Source organism: Nothobranchius furzeri, chromosome 2 (genome assembly GCF_043380555.1).
Source record: "Nothobranchius furzeri strain GRZ-AD chromosome 2, NfurGRZ-RIMD1, whole genome shotgun sequence".
NCBI classification, from domain to species: domain Eukaryota; kingdom Metazoa; phylum Chordata; class Actinopteri; order Cyprinodontiformes; family Nothobranchiidae; genus Nothobranchius; species Nothobranchius furzeri.
In genome coordinates this window covers 19736562-19751908 of record NC_091742.1, presented here as the reverse complement: position 1 = coordinate 19751908, position 15347 = coordinate 19736562, and the positions used below count along the sequence as shown (strand labels likewise).

General features: G+C 45.1%; 1 protein-coding gene across 2 annotated transcripts in view; it reads right to left on the bottom strand.

The window, feature by feature from the left end:
- The window catches only part of LOC107378161 (centrosomal protein of 128 kDa), a 104408-nt gene that overhangs the window by 77451 nt on the left and 11610 nt on the right, over positions 1–15347 (bottom strand). For both annotated transcript variants that reach the window (XM_015948232.3, XM_054748382.2), the window contains 6 exons: positions 15084–15167; positions 11788–11856; positions 11172–11246; positions 10885–11032; positions 10169–10308; positions 4026–4097 (listed from right to left, as the gene is read on the bottom strand). In XM_015948232.3, coding sequence (XP_015803718.3) covers positions 4026–4097; positions 10169–10308; positions 10885–11032; positions 11172–11246; positions 11788–11856; positions 15084–15167 — 588 coding nt within the window. The remainder of the gene's footprint in view (positions 1–4025; positions 4098–10168; positions 10309–10884; positions 11033–11171; positions 11247–11787; positions 11857–15083; positions 15168–15347) is intronic.

The window sequence follows — 15347 nt, the reverse complement described above, 5'->3', positions numbered from 1 at the left end:
TTTGTTCTATTATATGGAGGCCAGACCGGCCAGACTGGGAGTCTCCTTTGCAGGAACGCCGTCCTGCCAGACCAAGAGACTCGTTGATCTATTATCTGAAGAATCCCTTTCGTCTTCTGTGGATTCCTGAGGCAAAGGGGTTTTTTGAGGAATTTATGGGTATTTATCTCTTTGGTGTGTGTGTGTGTGTGTGTTCTTGCAAATAAATTCGCTCCACAGTTTCGGCTCGGTGTGAGAGCAAACTGCCTTTCGTATGGTGTGTATTGATTCTCTCACCCTTTGCAAAGCATTCTTGTGGTTTTCATTTTGTCTGATTACAATTTACCAAATTATCAATCTAATCCCTCTGTGTGTGCTTTGACTTTCTTTGAGGTAATATGGGAGTAATATAAAAATTACCCAACAATAGCAGCCTTCAAGATGCTAACAACAAACCCCCACGAAGGAATGCAGACAGATGCTGTGAAAACCCGACCTACCCGACGATGAGTCTAGCAGAAAGGAGCTGGATGAAGCTCTAAAAGAGAATGCAGTGTTGTTGGATAAGAAATTGAGAGCGGAAAGTCCATTTGCTGTTATGGAGAATGAGAAAAATGCTCTGAAGATTGATCTCTTAACAATCAGGAAGGACGTACGAGAGTGGGATACTGAAATTGCTGATTTAAAATCACAGATTTTTGAGCTCACTGGAGAAAGAAGGGGGACCCCTTCAACCCTCCCGGCTCCACCTGCTCCTCCACCCGCCGCTCCTCCCGTTGCTCCTCCCGCCGCTCCTCCCGCTGCCGTTGCGACCGTTGTGGTTGTGCCGGCTCCTCAGCTGAATGCACCACATCCACCTCCTCCAGTACCACTGCCCCCATCTGGTGGTGTGGCTGAACTAGCTCCCCAGCCAGCTCAACCATACCTACCCACCTGCTGCACCTGCCGGTGCTGCTGCGGTAATGGTACCAGCTCCCCAACCAGCTCAACAACACCTTCCTGCTGCTCAGCAACATAACCCACCAGCAGCTCAACATTATCCACCTGCTGCTGCGAAGTTCGAGCCAGCTTTCCAGCCAGCCCAACCACACTCACCTGTGACCATGGCTGACATCTATAGGATGTCTCGTAGCGTCAAGAGATTCAATCCTCGACCAGGTAATTCATACCCAGTTGATACGTATCTTAGTGACCTTCGACACCATTTTCAGAGATCTCCTGGAGTGACTCTCGAGGACAAGATCTTTCTGATAAGGTGAACCTCAGATGCAGTGGGTTCATTCATTGATCGCCAGCAAGATGCGATTGCAAATGATTACGACTGGCTAGAAGCTGCAATTCGAAGAGAATCAACTTATGATGCTAAAGAAGCTGGTTTAAAGTTAGCTTTGTCAGTCAAACAAGGTCGTTCTGAAGACCCACAAGCTTTCTACGCCTCTTTGACACGTACTTTGGTTCAGAATGTAAAAGGGGATGGAAGATGAAAAAGGCTTTAAAGAGCTTTTCCTTGATAATTTGCATCCTCAGTGTAGCCCTATATGGGTGCGGTAGACCTTTGAGTCAAAACCATGGGCGATCTCAGGAGGATGGCAAGTTATAGCTTGAGGCAGTTCAAAGATTCAAGTAAGTCCAAGGACACCCCTTCGGTCCTGGCGGTGGAGGCAGATCCCTCCACGCTGCGACTCGATGGGACTACATCAGGAACTCGTAAAGGTAATAACCGAAGACCTGGTGCTAAATCACAGGCCCAGAAGTCCTATAACAACTCCAAGCTGCGAGGCTTTTCCACTAACAGGTCTCAGAGTTTTGCCAGAGCTTGAAGCCCCCCACCGGCTGGTGAGGGGGACCCTAGGTCACCACGACTTGGTCTTGAGAAACATCGTGTCTCTTTCAGAGGAAACGGGGGTTCATCATACTCCTCTAGGAGAGAGACATCTCGCTCAGGCGAGCGCCGATCTCCCTCTGACCGGTACTCACTGCGCCGTGGTCGCAGAGACTACAGTCCTGCCCCAAGGCCGAGAGCTGATTCTAGGTGCCATTCTCCTGGAACGACTTGCGCCGCACTGAGTGCTGCACTTCGGGCCCTGTTGAAAGATCCATCGGCATGTGAGTCGGTTCTGTCCATCTCTGTGGCAGACCCTCCTCCACCTCCTGAACCAGCATGTGACTTGGTCGTAGAAGCAGGTCCTGCAGAGGCGAAGCCTGCCACAACGGCGCGTCCGATGGCACCTGTGACATCGGCGAGGTCTGGTGTGGTCGCTTCCGTTAGCGCTGGTCTTCTAGCATCCAAAGCACCTGCCACCCAAGGCGGCGAGCCTAGCTCACCGGTCAGACTTCCACTAAGGTTGCTCTGCAATATCGTCCATGAGGGTCCTAATGAGAAACCTCACATTCCAGTGACCCTGGAGGGGGCGCTTGACTGAGGGCATCTTGGACTCCGGTTCAGATTTCACCATCATGTCCAGTTCTCTCTGGGAGCATGTCCTCTTGGCTGCAGCTGCACAGGGTCACGTCTTAGAACTCATGCCCTGCGCTGTGAACATCTGTCCTTACTCTTCAGGTCAAATGACCTTGTCGAATGTGGTGTTCCTAAACTTCGCAGTGGGAGACATGTCCGTGAGCCATCCAGTGTTTGTAGCTGATGTCAAAGCTTTTCCTTTCCTGTTGGGGGAGGACCTGCTCCGATGCTTTAAGGCTGTCATTTCATTCGGTGATTGGACACTCCGAACTCGGCTGACTCAACCGACGCCCATCAGAATTCATTCATCAGAATGCTTTTCAACAATAGGATTACGAAGATCTTAGGAAAGTTCTTTGCTTTTACCCATCATGAAGTCTTTCCTGCATGCCTCCTGCTGAGAAGCCCTAATAGGCCATCAGTGTCATGGTCTGCGTCTTCTTTCATGTGTCTCCTGATGTTTCTCCATCCCTCTCTAGATTCCCTTTTGTGTCACATAGCGCCCTCATGTGTCCTTTGTCTGCATCTCAGTTATGTGTCTTATGTTGTAGCCCTTTAAAAATCATTCCTCCCAGGTCCTGTGTCATTCATTCCCCTGCTCAAGTAAGTGTGTGTGTGTGTGTGTGTGTGTGTGTGTGTGTGTGTGTGTGTGTGTGTGTGTGTGTGTGTGTGTGTGTGTGTGTGTGTGTGTGTGTGTGTGTGTGTGTGTGTGTGTGTGTGTGTGAAGCCTTCCCGCAGTCTTTTAGTTTGGTTTTGTGTTTATAGTTTTAGGTTTATCTGTCCTCCTTTGGTTCTGTTTCCCCATTTAGATAATTATTGTCACCTGCCTTCCCTCCAGCCCTCACTCCACACACCTGCTTCCTTTTTCTTTTATTGTTCTCCCTGAGTATTTAAGCCCTGTCTTGTCTCTGTTTGGTGTCAGTCCATTGTTGTTTGTATGTCAGCGTTTTCTGATGCTCTGTGTGAGCTTTGTGCTTCATCCCAGTTTTGTGCTCTAGGTGAGCTTTTGTTTCTTCTGCACTTTTGGATTTTTGGCTCGCTGCCATTTGGATTTATTTTTGTTCTTCCTACAATAAAAGGATTTTTACTTTACATATCAACTCCTGCCTCGTGTCATCCTGGGTATCTGCATTTTTGGGTCCAAACCATCCCCATAACGTGACAATCAGTTAGGACTAAAGTAGCTGATAGTACTGATAAGGGGTGGGGTTTCTTTCTCAATGCTGACAGATTTCAGGTGATCTTCTGGCTTCCTATGCCATATTTCATGTGTTTAATAATTATTCTGTGTCTTTTCACTTTATCACACGATTCAATTTAAGGACTTAAATGTTTTGATGTCTTTGCATAAATTAAAATATTTGAGTATTTGGTATTATTTGGTATTATTATCAATAACAATATTGATATGTGGTGGAAGTTTTGTGTCCTATTATTTTCCCCACTGTATATCATCATTATCTCAGCATCTGATTTGAAGTCTTAACTTTATAATTTTAATAATCATACAGCCCAAAAAGAGGCACTAAGCACAGCATGGTACTAGCTCAAACTTCCTCTATAAAATATAAACTTTGATTAATAGTACCTGTAGGTCTCTCAGCTGGTCCAGCATACGGAGTTGCTGCTGCTCACGTCCTGCCAGGTTTGACGACAGTTCCTTACATGTAAAGAAAAGAAAGGTCAGATTTTAAGCGAGGACTGCTTCTACTAGAGTAAAAATAGCAAACAGAGGGAAAAAGAAAATATAAATAATGAGTTTAGGGTGAAGCAAAACAAGAGCACCATTCTCTTTCACGTATATGGTTTTAAGCACAAGGAAATGAGATCTAAACAGATCTTTACAGTAAGTATACAAAAACTATGTATAAAACTACAGCCTAGAGGCTCTTCTATGCAATGTTAGGGATGCAGAACTGTCAAGTACTCGGATGGCAGGAATGGCCAATCACGTTAGCAAGTATTCAATAGACGAGCTTATGAGCCTGTTTATCTAATGATAAACAGGCTTCAACACAAGCGGTTGTTTTGCTCAACCAGTGTCTATTTAATATAGAGTAATATTTTTTAACAGTAAAAAACTTGAATCTTTAATCTGTTGACTATCATTCTATCTCATCATTCTGGACTTCTGGTCCACTCGTCTTTACAATGTTGTTTCACTTCATATTGCTTTCTGCTTTTTCATCTGCTGCTGTGTTTGGATCATGGTTCTGTTTTATGACCCAGTTTTTTCCTAACTTTAGCTTAGCAAACTTATATTAGACTCTAGAAGACCTTGGTCTACAAAGGAGTTCATGGCGGACCTATTCACTGTAAGGATCTCACACCATCAGCCCTCCACCTCTGTGCTGACAGCTTATATCAGCAGTTTGCTGCTGTGCGTTATGGGTAAGCATGTCTACTTTGGTCCCATCTATCCAAATTGTTCCAGAAGTCTTATATTTAATTCAGATGGGCCTTTACAAACCAAAGACATGATGCCATGCTTGTTTTAGAGAGTAGAGCAGTCCTTCCAAACAAACCAGTCTTAATGTTGTTGTCCTGCTGTACACTTTAACCTCTGACCTGCTAACTGAGGCCAGTAGAGTGAGATGGGACTCTTTTTTTTTTTTTTTACAATTTCTCTGAGCTTTCCGTGGTCCGAATTTGTGGTGAACTTGCTTCGCCACCAACAGTGGTCTTAAGGTATTTAGATATAGCTCAACCTAAAATACCAAATGGAGGATTAAACCCCTGCTTTTTTAGAGGTGAATTTGCTTTATGACACGAGGAATCTGATGTGTCTCTAGCTGAACTGAGGTTAGATTTGATTAACAAAAAACGTAATGACAGTATAATTTTTTGTGAAAATGGTGATGAAGCAAAAAAGGACCAACAACTAAGTAAAGGTGAAAACTGAAGGTTTGTAGAGCGCAAAGATAGAGAAGTTCTCACAGACAGGTCAATGAAGGCTATGCGATTACCTATCCATGAGATCATTGAAAAAACAGCAGAAAATTAGGCTAAAAGAAGATTTGATCTGGATAAAATTTATGTTAAATGTACAATCAAAAGAAATTTGATGTTTAAAGTTTGATGATTGTGTAGAAAGAGGTCAAAAAAAAGGATACACAGGTCTCATTTAGGTTTATAAATCAAAAAAGACTGTTACTAGTTCGGGGTAATTAGTCATACACTGATTAGTCTTCGACAGCATGTAAATCCATCTCCCCTGTTCACATCATTACACACAATTTTTGCTTGTTTGCCTCTAAAATAAAACATTTAATTTGTCTTTTGATCCAAGTATAGGAACCATGAGAGACGCCGCCAGTGCAAACACCCACACCTACGCTGCAACAGGAGACAAGTGGGTGTTTAAACACATTTCCACTGAAAGAAACAGAGATAGAAGATTTGTGCCACGATTGTGCCACTTACCCATTTAATTACATTCAGCTGACACCTACCATAATCAACACCACTAGTTTGAACTGGAATGATGATTTTATGCACTTTAAGAAGAGGATTGACCTTTGCACCAGCTTGAGAATGGTAAATGGCCTGTATTTGTATAGCACCTTCTGAAGCTTGGTTTATGCTTGACGCATTCACTTTCCGCGCGGTGATGCGGCTCGCGGCTGGAACGCGCTTCACAACTCGCAGCGTTTATGGTTTGTGCGGCTCGTCTCTGCGGTGAGCCAATATTCTCCCAAACTGTAGGGGGCAGCATGGAGCTCTACGGCATGCATCCAACACTACACCATAGTAGAAGTAGAAATTACTGTTTACAACATGGTATTTCAGCATTTTTAACAGCGTTCTCGTCTTTTCCGGCAGTGCGAGCTATTTCTCTCCAAGAATTATTAACAACATGTTGATCACGGTGATCCCTGAGAGCTGAATCATACAAATGTCTGTATTTACGAACCTCTGCCGTGCCGGTCCGCCATGTTTTTCCGCGTCCGACCGTCCGCGTGGTTAGAAAATTTCCGAGGTGCGCGTTGCGGAAATCTTGGGCCGTGCGGAGACGCGGTGGAGGGGCGTGGTTGTTAAAATGACGCAAAATGACGCAACGTTTCCGCCCGGAGCCGTGCGGACCTCGCGGACACGTCAAGCATAAACCAACGTTTAGGGTTCAACAACCCCCCAAGGCGCTTCACAATGCAATGAATTTTCACCCATTCACACGCTGGTGATGATGAGCTACGATGTAGCTACAGCTGCCCTGGGGCACACTGACAGAAGCGAGGCCAATCAAACACTGGCGCCACCGGTCCCTCCGACCACCACCAGCAGGCAAGGCGAATTAAGTGTCTTGCCCAAAGACACAACAGCAGCACTTTCTGGTCAGAGCTGGAATCAAACTTGCAACCTTCCAATTACTGGACAACCCAGTCTACCTCCTGAGCTACTGGAAGAATAAATGAGGTCAGTTATTCTGTTTAAAGGGTTGTTTTATCTGGTTTATTTAAGAGGATCAAGGGCTTTAATGGCCAAGGATCGGAGTATGCTTGAAGAGAATTAGATAAATAAACGTCTGTGATCAGGTGGAGGAAAGTTAGTGTTGTGTTCATATGGCGAAAAGATATTTTCAGTTTCTATCAGGAAACATCATGAGGAGACTGAGATCCTTTGGCGCATGCAGGATTCTGTTAAGAACTTTTTATGATTCGGTGGTAGCATCTGCCCTTTCTATACAGTGGTCTGTTGGGGGTGCGGATGTAAAGACACGGACAGGAGCAGAATTGACAAACTGGTGCAGAGGTCTAATTGTGTACTGGGATGCCCTCTAAAGTCTGTGGTGGTACAAGAGAAGGATGTTAGCTAAGTAGAGCACTTTGTCAAGCAGGGATTTATCAGTAAAGCCCCAATGTTTTAACATGCTTTCTGTAACATCACCCGGTGTATTTAGTTTGTTAGTACTGGTGTGTTCATTGTGTTGGTGCTGGTGTGTTTGGTTTGTTGGTGCTGGTGTGTTTAGTTTGCTAATACTGGTGAGTTTAGACTGTTAGTGCTGGTGTGTTTGTTGGTGCTGGTATGTTTAGTTAGTTTGTGCTGGTGTGTTTAGTTTGTTTGTGCTGGTGTGTTTAGTTTGTTTGTGCTGGTGTGTTTAGTTTGTGTAACGGAATGAAATGACTGTTTTCCACCTAAAAGTCATTTCCCCCCTCTCCTCAGCAAGAACTAATCTGCGTGAGATATTGTTCAAGGTTTCATGCATCTGCTTCTAAACTGTTTTCCTTTCTAGCTCAAGAGAAGAATGAAGACAAAGGACTTTTTCCTTTTAATAAATCAAAGAACTCTATTTTTTAATAAAGCTAATCAAACAAAGTGTTAGTCAATAATAAAATGTTGACCAATCTGTGAAATGACAATGTTATGATAAGTAAGTTTAATGAGTAATATGACTTTAATCTAGCTGCACTAGACATCCTGATCACACGTAATGTAAATGCATGACACATTTGCTTTTACTCATCCAGTCGGAACCTTCCTTTCTGAAGCGTGGCATAGTCTCTGTGGTGTTTATAAATCTGCCAACTTTGATTCATCCATAAATCAAAACATCCAGATTAATAAAACCAGTCCCCACGCCATCTTAGTTCAGTTCTCTGCAGTTCACCGCATACTAAGAGAAGTATCGGACCGGCCACCCGGACTTGCTTTTTAAGCAAAGAACCAACAAGCTGGATAAAATCTGTTGCATTTTACCAACCAAGCAACAGGTTTCCTTCAGAATAAAAGCTGAACTCACTGACCCTCCGGGTCCATCTGATGCTGTAAACAAACTGTTGCTTTTTACCTGGAGACAATCCAAAGACTAGTCTGTCGTACTGCTGACGCTGTTTCATCGGCTCCGGTACCGAAAGAGGGGTCCGAGGACCTGGCATTCTGGATCTGTATGGAGGTCTCATTCTAAGGGTATGTGTGGAGCGACAAGATGGCGTCTCATGTGTTTATGACACTCCGATCATAGCTTAAGAGCAAAAATCACAACATCATTCAGACTTGCTTCTCCGGATATGAGAGTTCTGATGACAACATCGCTCACACATACACCATTCATCTCATGTCTCATTCACACCAAGATCCATCCATTCACTTAGAATTTAGAGTTAGTCTTGTTTAAAATTGTTTAGAAATAAATCTTCTTAAATATTTTAAGGGTGACTCTCTCTTCTCTTGTCTCTCAGTTAATACGAAGTGTTACATAATCCCTGCAATAAAAAGTTCCAATCTTCAGGTTAAAAGTACCCAAAGACCCATAAGATTGATTTCATATTCACTATAGAATCTCATGTCTTACGGTTCATTATATAGATGTAAATTAACCCTTTACATTTGTTTGTGCTGGTGTGTTTAGTTTTGCGTACAAGTGAACGCTACACTGTCCGTACGAAATCAAACTGACGCTATCCTCCTCCGACTGTACTGACCCTAATGTGTAAACCTTCTCAGTGGCGTGGTGGTAGAGTGTCTGCCCAGAGGCTGGGAGATCAGGGTTCATATCCTCGTAGGGTCATACCAAAGACTTTAAAAATGGGACCCAGTGCCTCCCTGCTTTCAACTCAGCTGTTGTCAAATGCAGAAATGAATTTCACCAGTGTGTGATGACTAATGGGAATTTAACTTTAAACACCAATGGTAGAGCCTGAGAAGAAACAAAGAAAACCTTTATCTTTGGGTTAAAACAAATAAAAATAATGTTCAACCACAATAGGATCTAAACGAGTCAACATTGAGAGACAAGGATTCATACTGGATGCAGACTTAATGATCACCTTATTGCTCTTGTAAGTACAGCTTTAATATAATAATAATAATAATAATAATAATAATAATAATAATAATGCATTGAACTTATATAGCGCTTTTCTAGACACCCAAAGATGTTTTCACACACTCTCACATTCACACACTGCTAGTGATGGTAAGCTACTTGTAGCCACAGCCGCCCTGGGGAGGTCTGACAGAGGCGAGGCTGCCACTTGGCGCCGTCGGCCCCTCTGACCACCACTAACACAGCCAAGTTGGGTGAAGTGTCTTGCCCAGGGACACAACAGCAGGATACCCCTGGCGGGAGCTGGAATCGAACCCATGACCCTCCAATCATGAGGCAAGCCGCTCTACCACTTGAGCTACTGCTACCCCATGTTTGTGCATGTTTTAGCTTTCCCAGGGGGTATAATTAATTCTAAATATGTTTGTCAGGCGGTAATGATCATGTCCCGTTTATCACTCACCCTAAGACCCACATAAGCTCTCTTCTTACCTGGCCAGCCAGCCAGTCAGCCGGCAGGCGCTCCCAGCCCTGTTGGCTAGCCGCTCGTAGCTTGTAGAGTAACTTGTGATCACCCAGCACTCTGGATCCACGTTTGGTTTTGCTAACATGCTACAGCCTTTCCCTGTGGTTCCCCCTCTCAGAATCTGTCATATTTACCAGGAACTCTGTTAGTCTGTGGTAAAGTGGCTAGCTGACATGCTAATGCTGGAGTCTGCTTTCAGCATGATTCCTGTATGTTTTTGATTGTGAACACAACTGACTTGTGTGATTTAGTGATGACCCGCTCCTGTAGAAATGAAGGCTCTGGAGACATGTCAGCTGTTAGATTAAGGTGTTAAAAAGATGAAGGCACAGAGAGGAGTTTTGGCTTTTCAACAATGAGTTAAAATCATTACATTTCTCTGTAAACTCCAGGAGTCACACTTACAACGCAGAACTGAAACAGATATGCTTCTCACACACACCTTGACCTGTAAGCTCAGATGGAGCCTCTCCTTCTCCTTGCATTCAAGAATCCTCTTCAGCTCCTCGACCTCACCGAGCACCGAGGCCCTGGACAACTGAGCCCGCAACTCAGCCACTTCCTTTTCCAGGCCTGAGCGATCTATACATCCCCCCCGCATGCCCATGGGCAGAGGCAAAAGTTGTTAAAATTCAGGACAGGAAAAGTAGAACACCTAACGGCAAGAAACTGGAGCAGAAGAAAAACGTGTTAAAAATGTAACTGGATTAAATTTGAATAAAGAAGCTAGAGAAATAAATATTAAAGTTCCAGTTGTAAATTATTTTTAAACCTTTCACTGAGGATGGCCAGCCATTTAGTTAATTACAATAAAATGCATTAATTTCTTGTCTTCCAACACCTTTTTCTCTTGTTATCCCAGTCTGTTTTAAGTCTGCTACCATATCCAGGTGGTCCTTGGCACCATACTCACCCTGACTGATTCTGCATCGAGCCTGAGCCATTTCACCAGTCTCACATTTCCCTCCAACAGCTGGCTCTGTGTGCTGTCTAATGATTTTCTTTTCAAATTTTGATTTATTGCATGAATATAAAACCAAAACTCTATTTTAGAAGCTTACAAAGTTAAGATGGGAACTTTTTTAACTAAACACTAAATATGCATTCAAATCTGTTTCCTGATTTCCTGCCTTCCTCTCCCCCCGGACAGATCAGTACCTGACCCATGCAGTCGACCTCTTTCCCCTTCTCGCTCGGTGTGGTTGCCACACAGCTGAGCACCGAGCTGAGAAGTCTCCATTTGTGCCCTCTGAAGCACCGTCTTCTCATTCCTCATCCTCAGCAGCTCGCCGCGCATGTCCTCCACCTGGGGACCAGCAGACACACTTAACTGTCTCACAGTGCAGAGGTGTCCTGCTAGGGCTCTTCACAGCTTACGGTTTCCATCTCATGACGTTTCCTGCACATCTGTGTTTGTAATCAGGCGAAAGAAGAGGGCAACTAACCTGCTGAGCCAGGGCCTCCCTGCTGTCCTCTGACTGCTCCAGTAATCTCCTGGCTTGCTTTAACTCCTGCTCCATCTGCAGATCACACAACGTGAGCTGTGGAAAAGTCTGCAGAAAATTTTCTCAAAAGTCTTTGAGATCTACTAGATGTTTGTCCCCGCCTTTTTGAATCACCTTTGACCTTAACCTGACCTAACTGAGACCTCCAGAACTTTAGATGTTGTTCTGGGTTCTTTTACTCTTGAATCTCAACATCAGCCTGACTCTGCTGAAGTGATTTATCGGGTCTGGGGGGTGGCTGGTGGAACCCAAACCAGCTTTCCAGATAATAGAACCAGCTTTCCAGATAATAGAAATCAATGTTAACTTATAACTTAACAAGGAGGCAATTGCTTTTTCTTACGGAGCCTGGCTGGTTTGAATAGATTTGTCTCAGATAAAATTTTGTCTCCAAGGCTGACGTGAAACATTCTTTTGGCATAGCACTGTACAAAACACTGAAACATGTTGTTTCTACAGCCAGCTGTTTTAAAATCAGCAAAAAAAAAAGATGTTGTACAAGAAAAACATTTCAATAATTGTGATTTTTATTTTTTATTTGTGGAATTTCACTCACCTTGGACTTCTCCCTCTTTAGCAGTCTGGTTGTCGTGGATTCTTCATCATGAGGCCGTCTCCCTAAACTCTACAAAAACACAAATAAAAGGATGCAGAATAAGATACGTTGTGGCATTGCAGAAGCACCCCTCCACCCCACCGTACTCTTCTAACTGGAGTACGGTCACCAGCGTGCATTTTTTCCTTCCAAAACTTTATTAGAAATGCTTCCGGATGTTTTAAATCCCAACAGACGGAAATGAAAGCGAAACGGTGGCAAGAAAAGGAAGAGGTGGGGAAAATTTCACAAAAATAAACACTAAAGGATGTACAAGAATTTGCTTCTAGACCTGCAGAAAGAGGGGAAAAGAAAAGGGAAACAGCATGAAGATGTATAACAGTAACAGCTTTAGCTGAAAAGCACACAGTAATAATTTATAGTGCATTTAGTGCCAACCACAGCCTTAGGTTATGTGTCAAAAACACCCAAGTCCATACGTGTGACGGCACCGTGTGAGCACCTGTGTGTGTACACGCACTTGTGTATATAAGGCTTCTCTACAGGAGTCTCCAATAGTGAGTGTGAAGGGCCCCAGACCTGCCCCCAAAGACCCACAGAATATGGAGGAGATCCAAAGGTCCTCCCGGAGCGTGGTGCAGAGGAGCACCCCGGGGGGCCAATCAGCAGCCATGTCAGAGGCCCAGGAGATAATATCGGCAAGCCCGTCCGCAGCCGCCCACTCCAGGGTAGGCCGAGCTGCGGTACCAGAGCCCCCATCCCACTCAGGCCATGGTGATGAATTACTGCTGCTCCCAATAACAACCCAAGTGACTCTTTATGTTTGATTTACATCACAGAGGCATCAGCAGGGAACAACTGTGCCCTCTGCTCTCCCTCTTCTCATGCTCTTCGGCAGCATAAGATATTATTTTCCTCTTAATTTCATCGTGCTTGTTTACTCTTGATTTTTGGACAAATGCTGTATTTCCCATCATCCCCCTCTCCAGGCCCTGCTGGTGTCCCATTAGGGCACTACGCTGAAGAGGAATTCAAAACATGAAATTGATTGCTGCTGTCATTACGCAGCAGGGTCAGAGCATTCTTAGCTTGCTCACAGCTACACAGCACCCTCTTGTGGCTCACTGATAAAGTACAGACAATAAAACATTTGTTAAGAGGAAAAATGTGTTGTTTATTTTTTTTACCCCATTTTGGGAAAAAGGATATAAATTATTTCCATGCATGGTTTTGGGTCAAAACTACAAAGAGCCCCTTCAGAGGGACCAAAGAGACGCATGTGCCCCTAGAGCCTCAGGTTAAAGACTCGCTCGCTGTGTGATGAAACAGACAGACGGGTGTCTACCCCTCCCACCCTCTCCAAATATTACTAACAAATGTTACCTTTGGGGTCAAATTGGCACCAAGAATTAATAAAGGTTTACTAAAGCTTTACCATGGAAGAAACATAACTTCTCACTTCAGGATAAAGCTGCATGGCATTAAGTATTTCATTAAGACTTGATTAACAAATGCACCATTGCTTCTAATTGACTTGAACATTTCTGATTAGAGCCACTAACTGCCTGAACGGAAGCTTATTCTGTTATTAAGGTGACATTTCTTAAAGGTGGGGTTTACTCATTTACTCAATACATGTGTCGTGTTCTTTAGTGTAAATCATTGCCTTTTTTGCTCAGCCTTAGGGATAGGGTGAGGAGCTCGGACATTCGGGGGAGACTGGGAGTCGAGCCGTTGCTCCTCCATATCGAGAGGAGTCAGTTGAGGTGGTTTGGGCATCTTGTTAGGATGCCTCCTGGACGCCTCCCCAGGGAGGTGTTTTAGGCATGTCCTGCCGGCAAGAGGCCCCCTGGTCGACCCAGGAACTGGCCCAGGAAGGCCTTGGGGTCCTACTGGAGGAGCTGGTGGAGATGGGCGGGGAGAGGACGGTCTGGAACTCCTGCGACCCAGACCCAGGTAGGCGGCAGAAGACGAGACAGTGCCTTTTGAGTAATTTGAAAACCAGAAAGCTATGGCGCTCCTGTTGTGAGATGCAGAAGTTTGTTGGTGCAGCGGTGGGCAGAAAACAGCAGGACTGCTCATAATTATTAATTATATGCACACGCCTCACTTCTGATAGGCTAAAAGAACATGTTCAGCCATGTTGCAATGTCACTACCTCTCCTTCGTCGTCGTCTTCGTCTTCCTCCGCTTATCCGGGTCCGGGTCGCGGGGGCAGCATCCCAATTAGGGAGCTCCAGGCCGTCCTCTCCCCGGCCTTGTCCACCAGCTCCTCCGGCAGGACCCCAAGGCGTTCCCGGACCAGATTGGAGATGTAACCTCTCCAACGTGTCCTGGGTCGACCTGGGGGCCTTCTGCCGGCAGGACGTGCCTGAAACACCTCCCCGGGGAGGCGTCCAGGAGGCATCCTGACCAGATGCCCAAACCACCTCAACTGGCTCCTTTCGATCCGGAGGAGCAGCGGTTCTACTCCGAGTCCCTCCCGAATGTCCGAGCTCCTCACCCTATCTCTAAGGCTGAGCCCGGCCACCCTACGGAGGAAACTCATTTCGGCCGCTTGTATCCGCGATCTCGTTCTTTCGGTCATTATCCAAAGCTCATGACCATAGGTGAGGATTGGGACGTAGATCGACCGGTAAATCGAGAGCCTGGCTTTCTGGCTCAGCTCCCTCTTCCCCACGACAGATCGGCTCAGCGTCCGCATCACTGCAGACGCCGAACCAATCCGCCTGTCGATCTACCTCTCCTCGCTGCAAATTTGTTTTAAAAAAGCTTCCCTTGGGGCAGGCACAAGCCAAGATAGGCAGGGCCATGAGTGTAAATTCACATTGTGACATAGATATGTGCGGATTCGCAAATCCTAGTGTTTCACTGTGTATTTTCTAACAGAAGTTAACACAGGAGATGGGGGTAGGAGACGGTACAGTAAGACATTAGAAACATTAAATATTCTTGCAGTCAACCACACCTTTAAAAGGAATTACAAAGTAATTCAGCTGTCATTTAGAAACGCAATTATCCTTCCAAGAATAAACTTTCTGCTCCCGCTTGTGCTGCTGCTGGGTTCCTGGAAAATTCAGCATCATTAAGTGGTCTGAACACCAACAATCTGCAGAAATCACTTTGTGCTGCTCCACTCTTTGAATATGTAGAGGTAAAAGCTGCTGACGTTCCTTTTATTAGAAACGTTTCTCCATTTGCGGACAACTGACTCCACTCAGATTTGTGAGGAAGACCAGCAAACACCTTCTACTGCTGAGAGCGAGTGAAGGAGGAGTGGTGAGAGAGAAGGTCACCTCCTGCAGAGTGTCTGCCGCCCGCTGCTCCGGTCTTCTGTCCCTCTCCAGCTCCTGCAGACGCCTCTCCACGTGAGACGACACCTGCAGATACAGCAAAAGCAGTGTGTGGACACCTCGTATCACGTAAGCCTCGCCGGGAGCGGCGTTGGGAAGGTGATTAATGAGACATCAGGGAATGAAGGCATGGGCGTCAGAAAATTATCTCTGATGACTGGCTGGAAGTAACACATTCACCACAACTAATCAGGAAGCGGCACATCC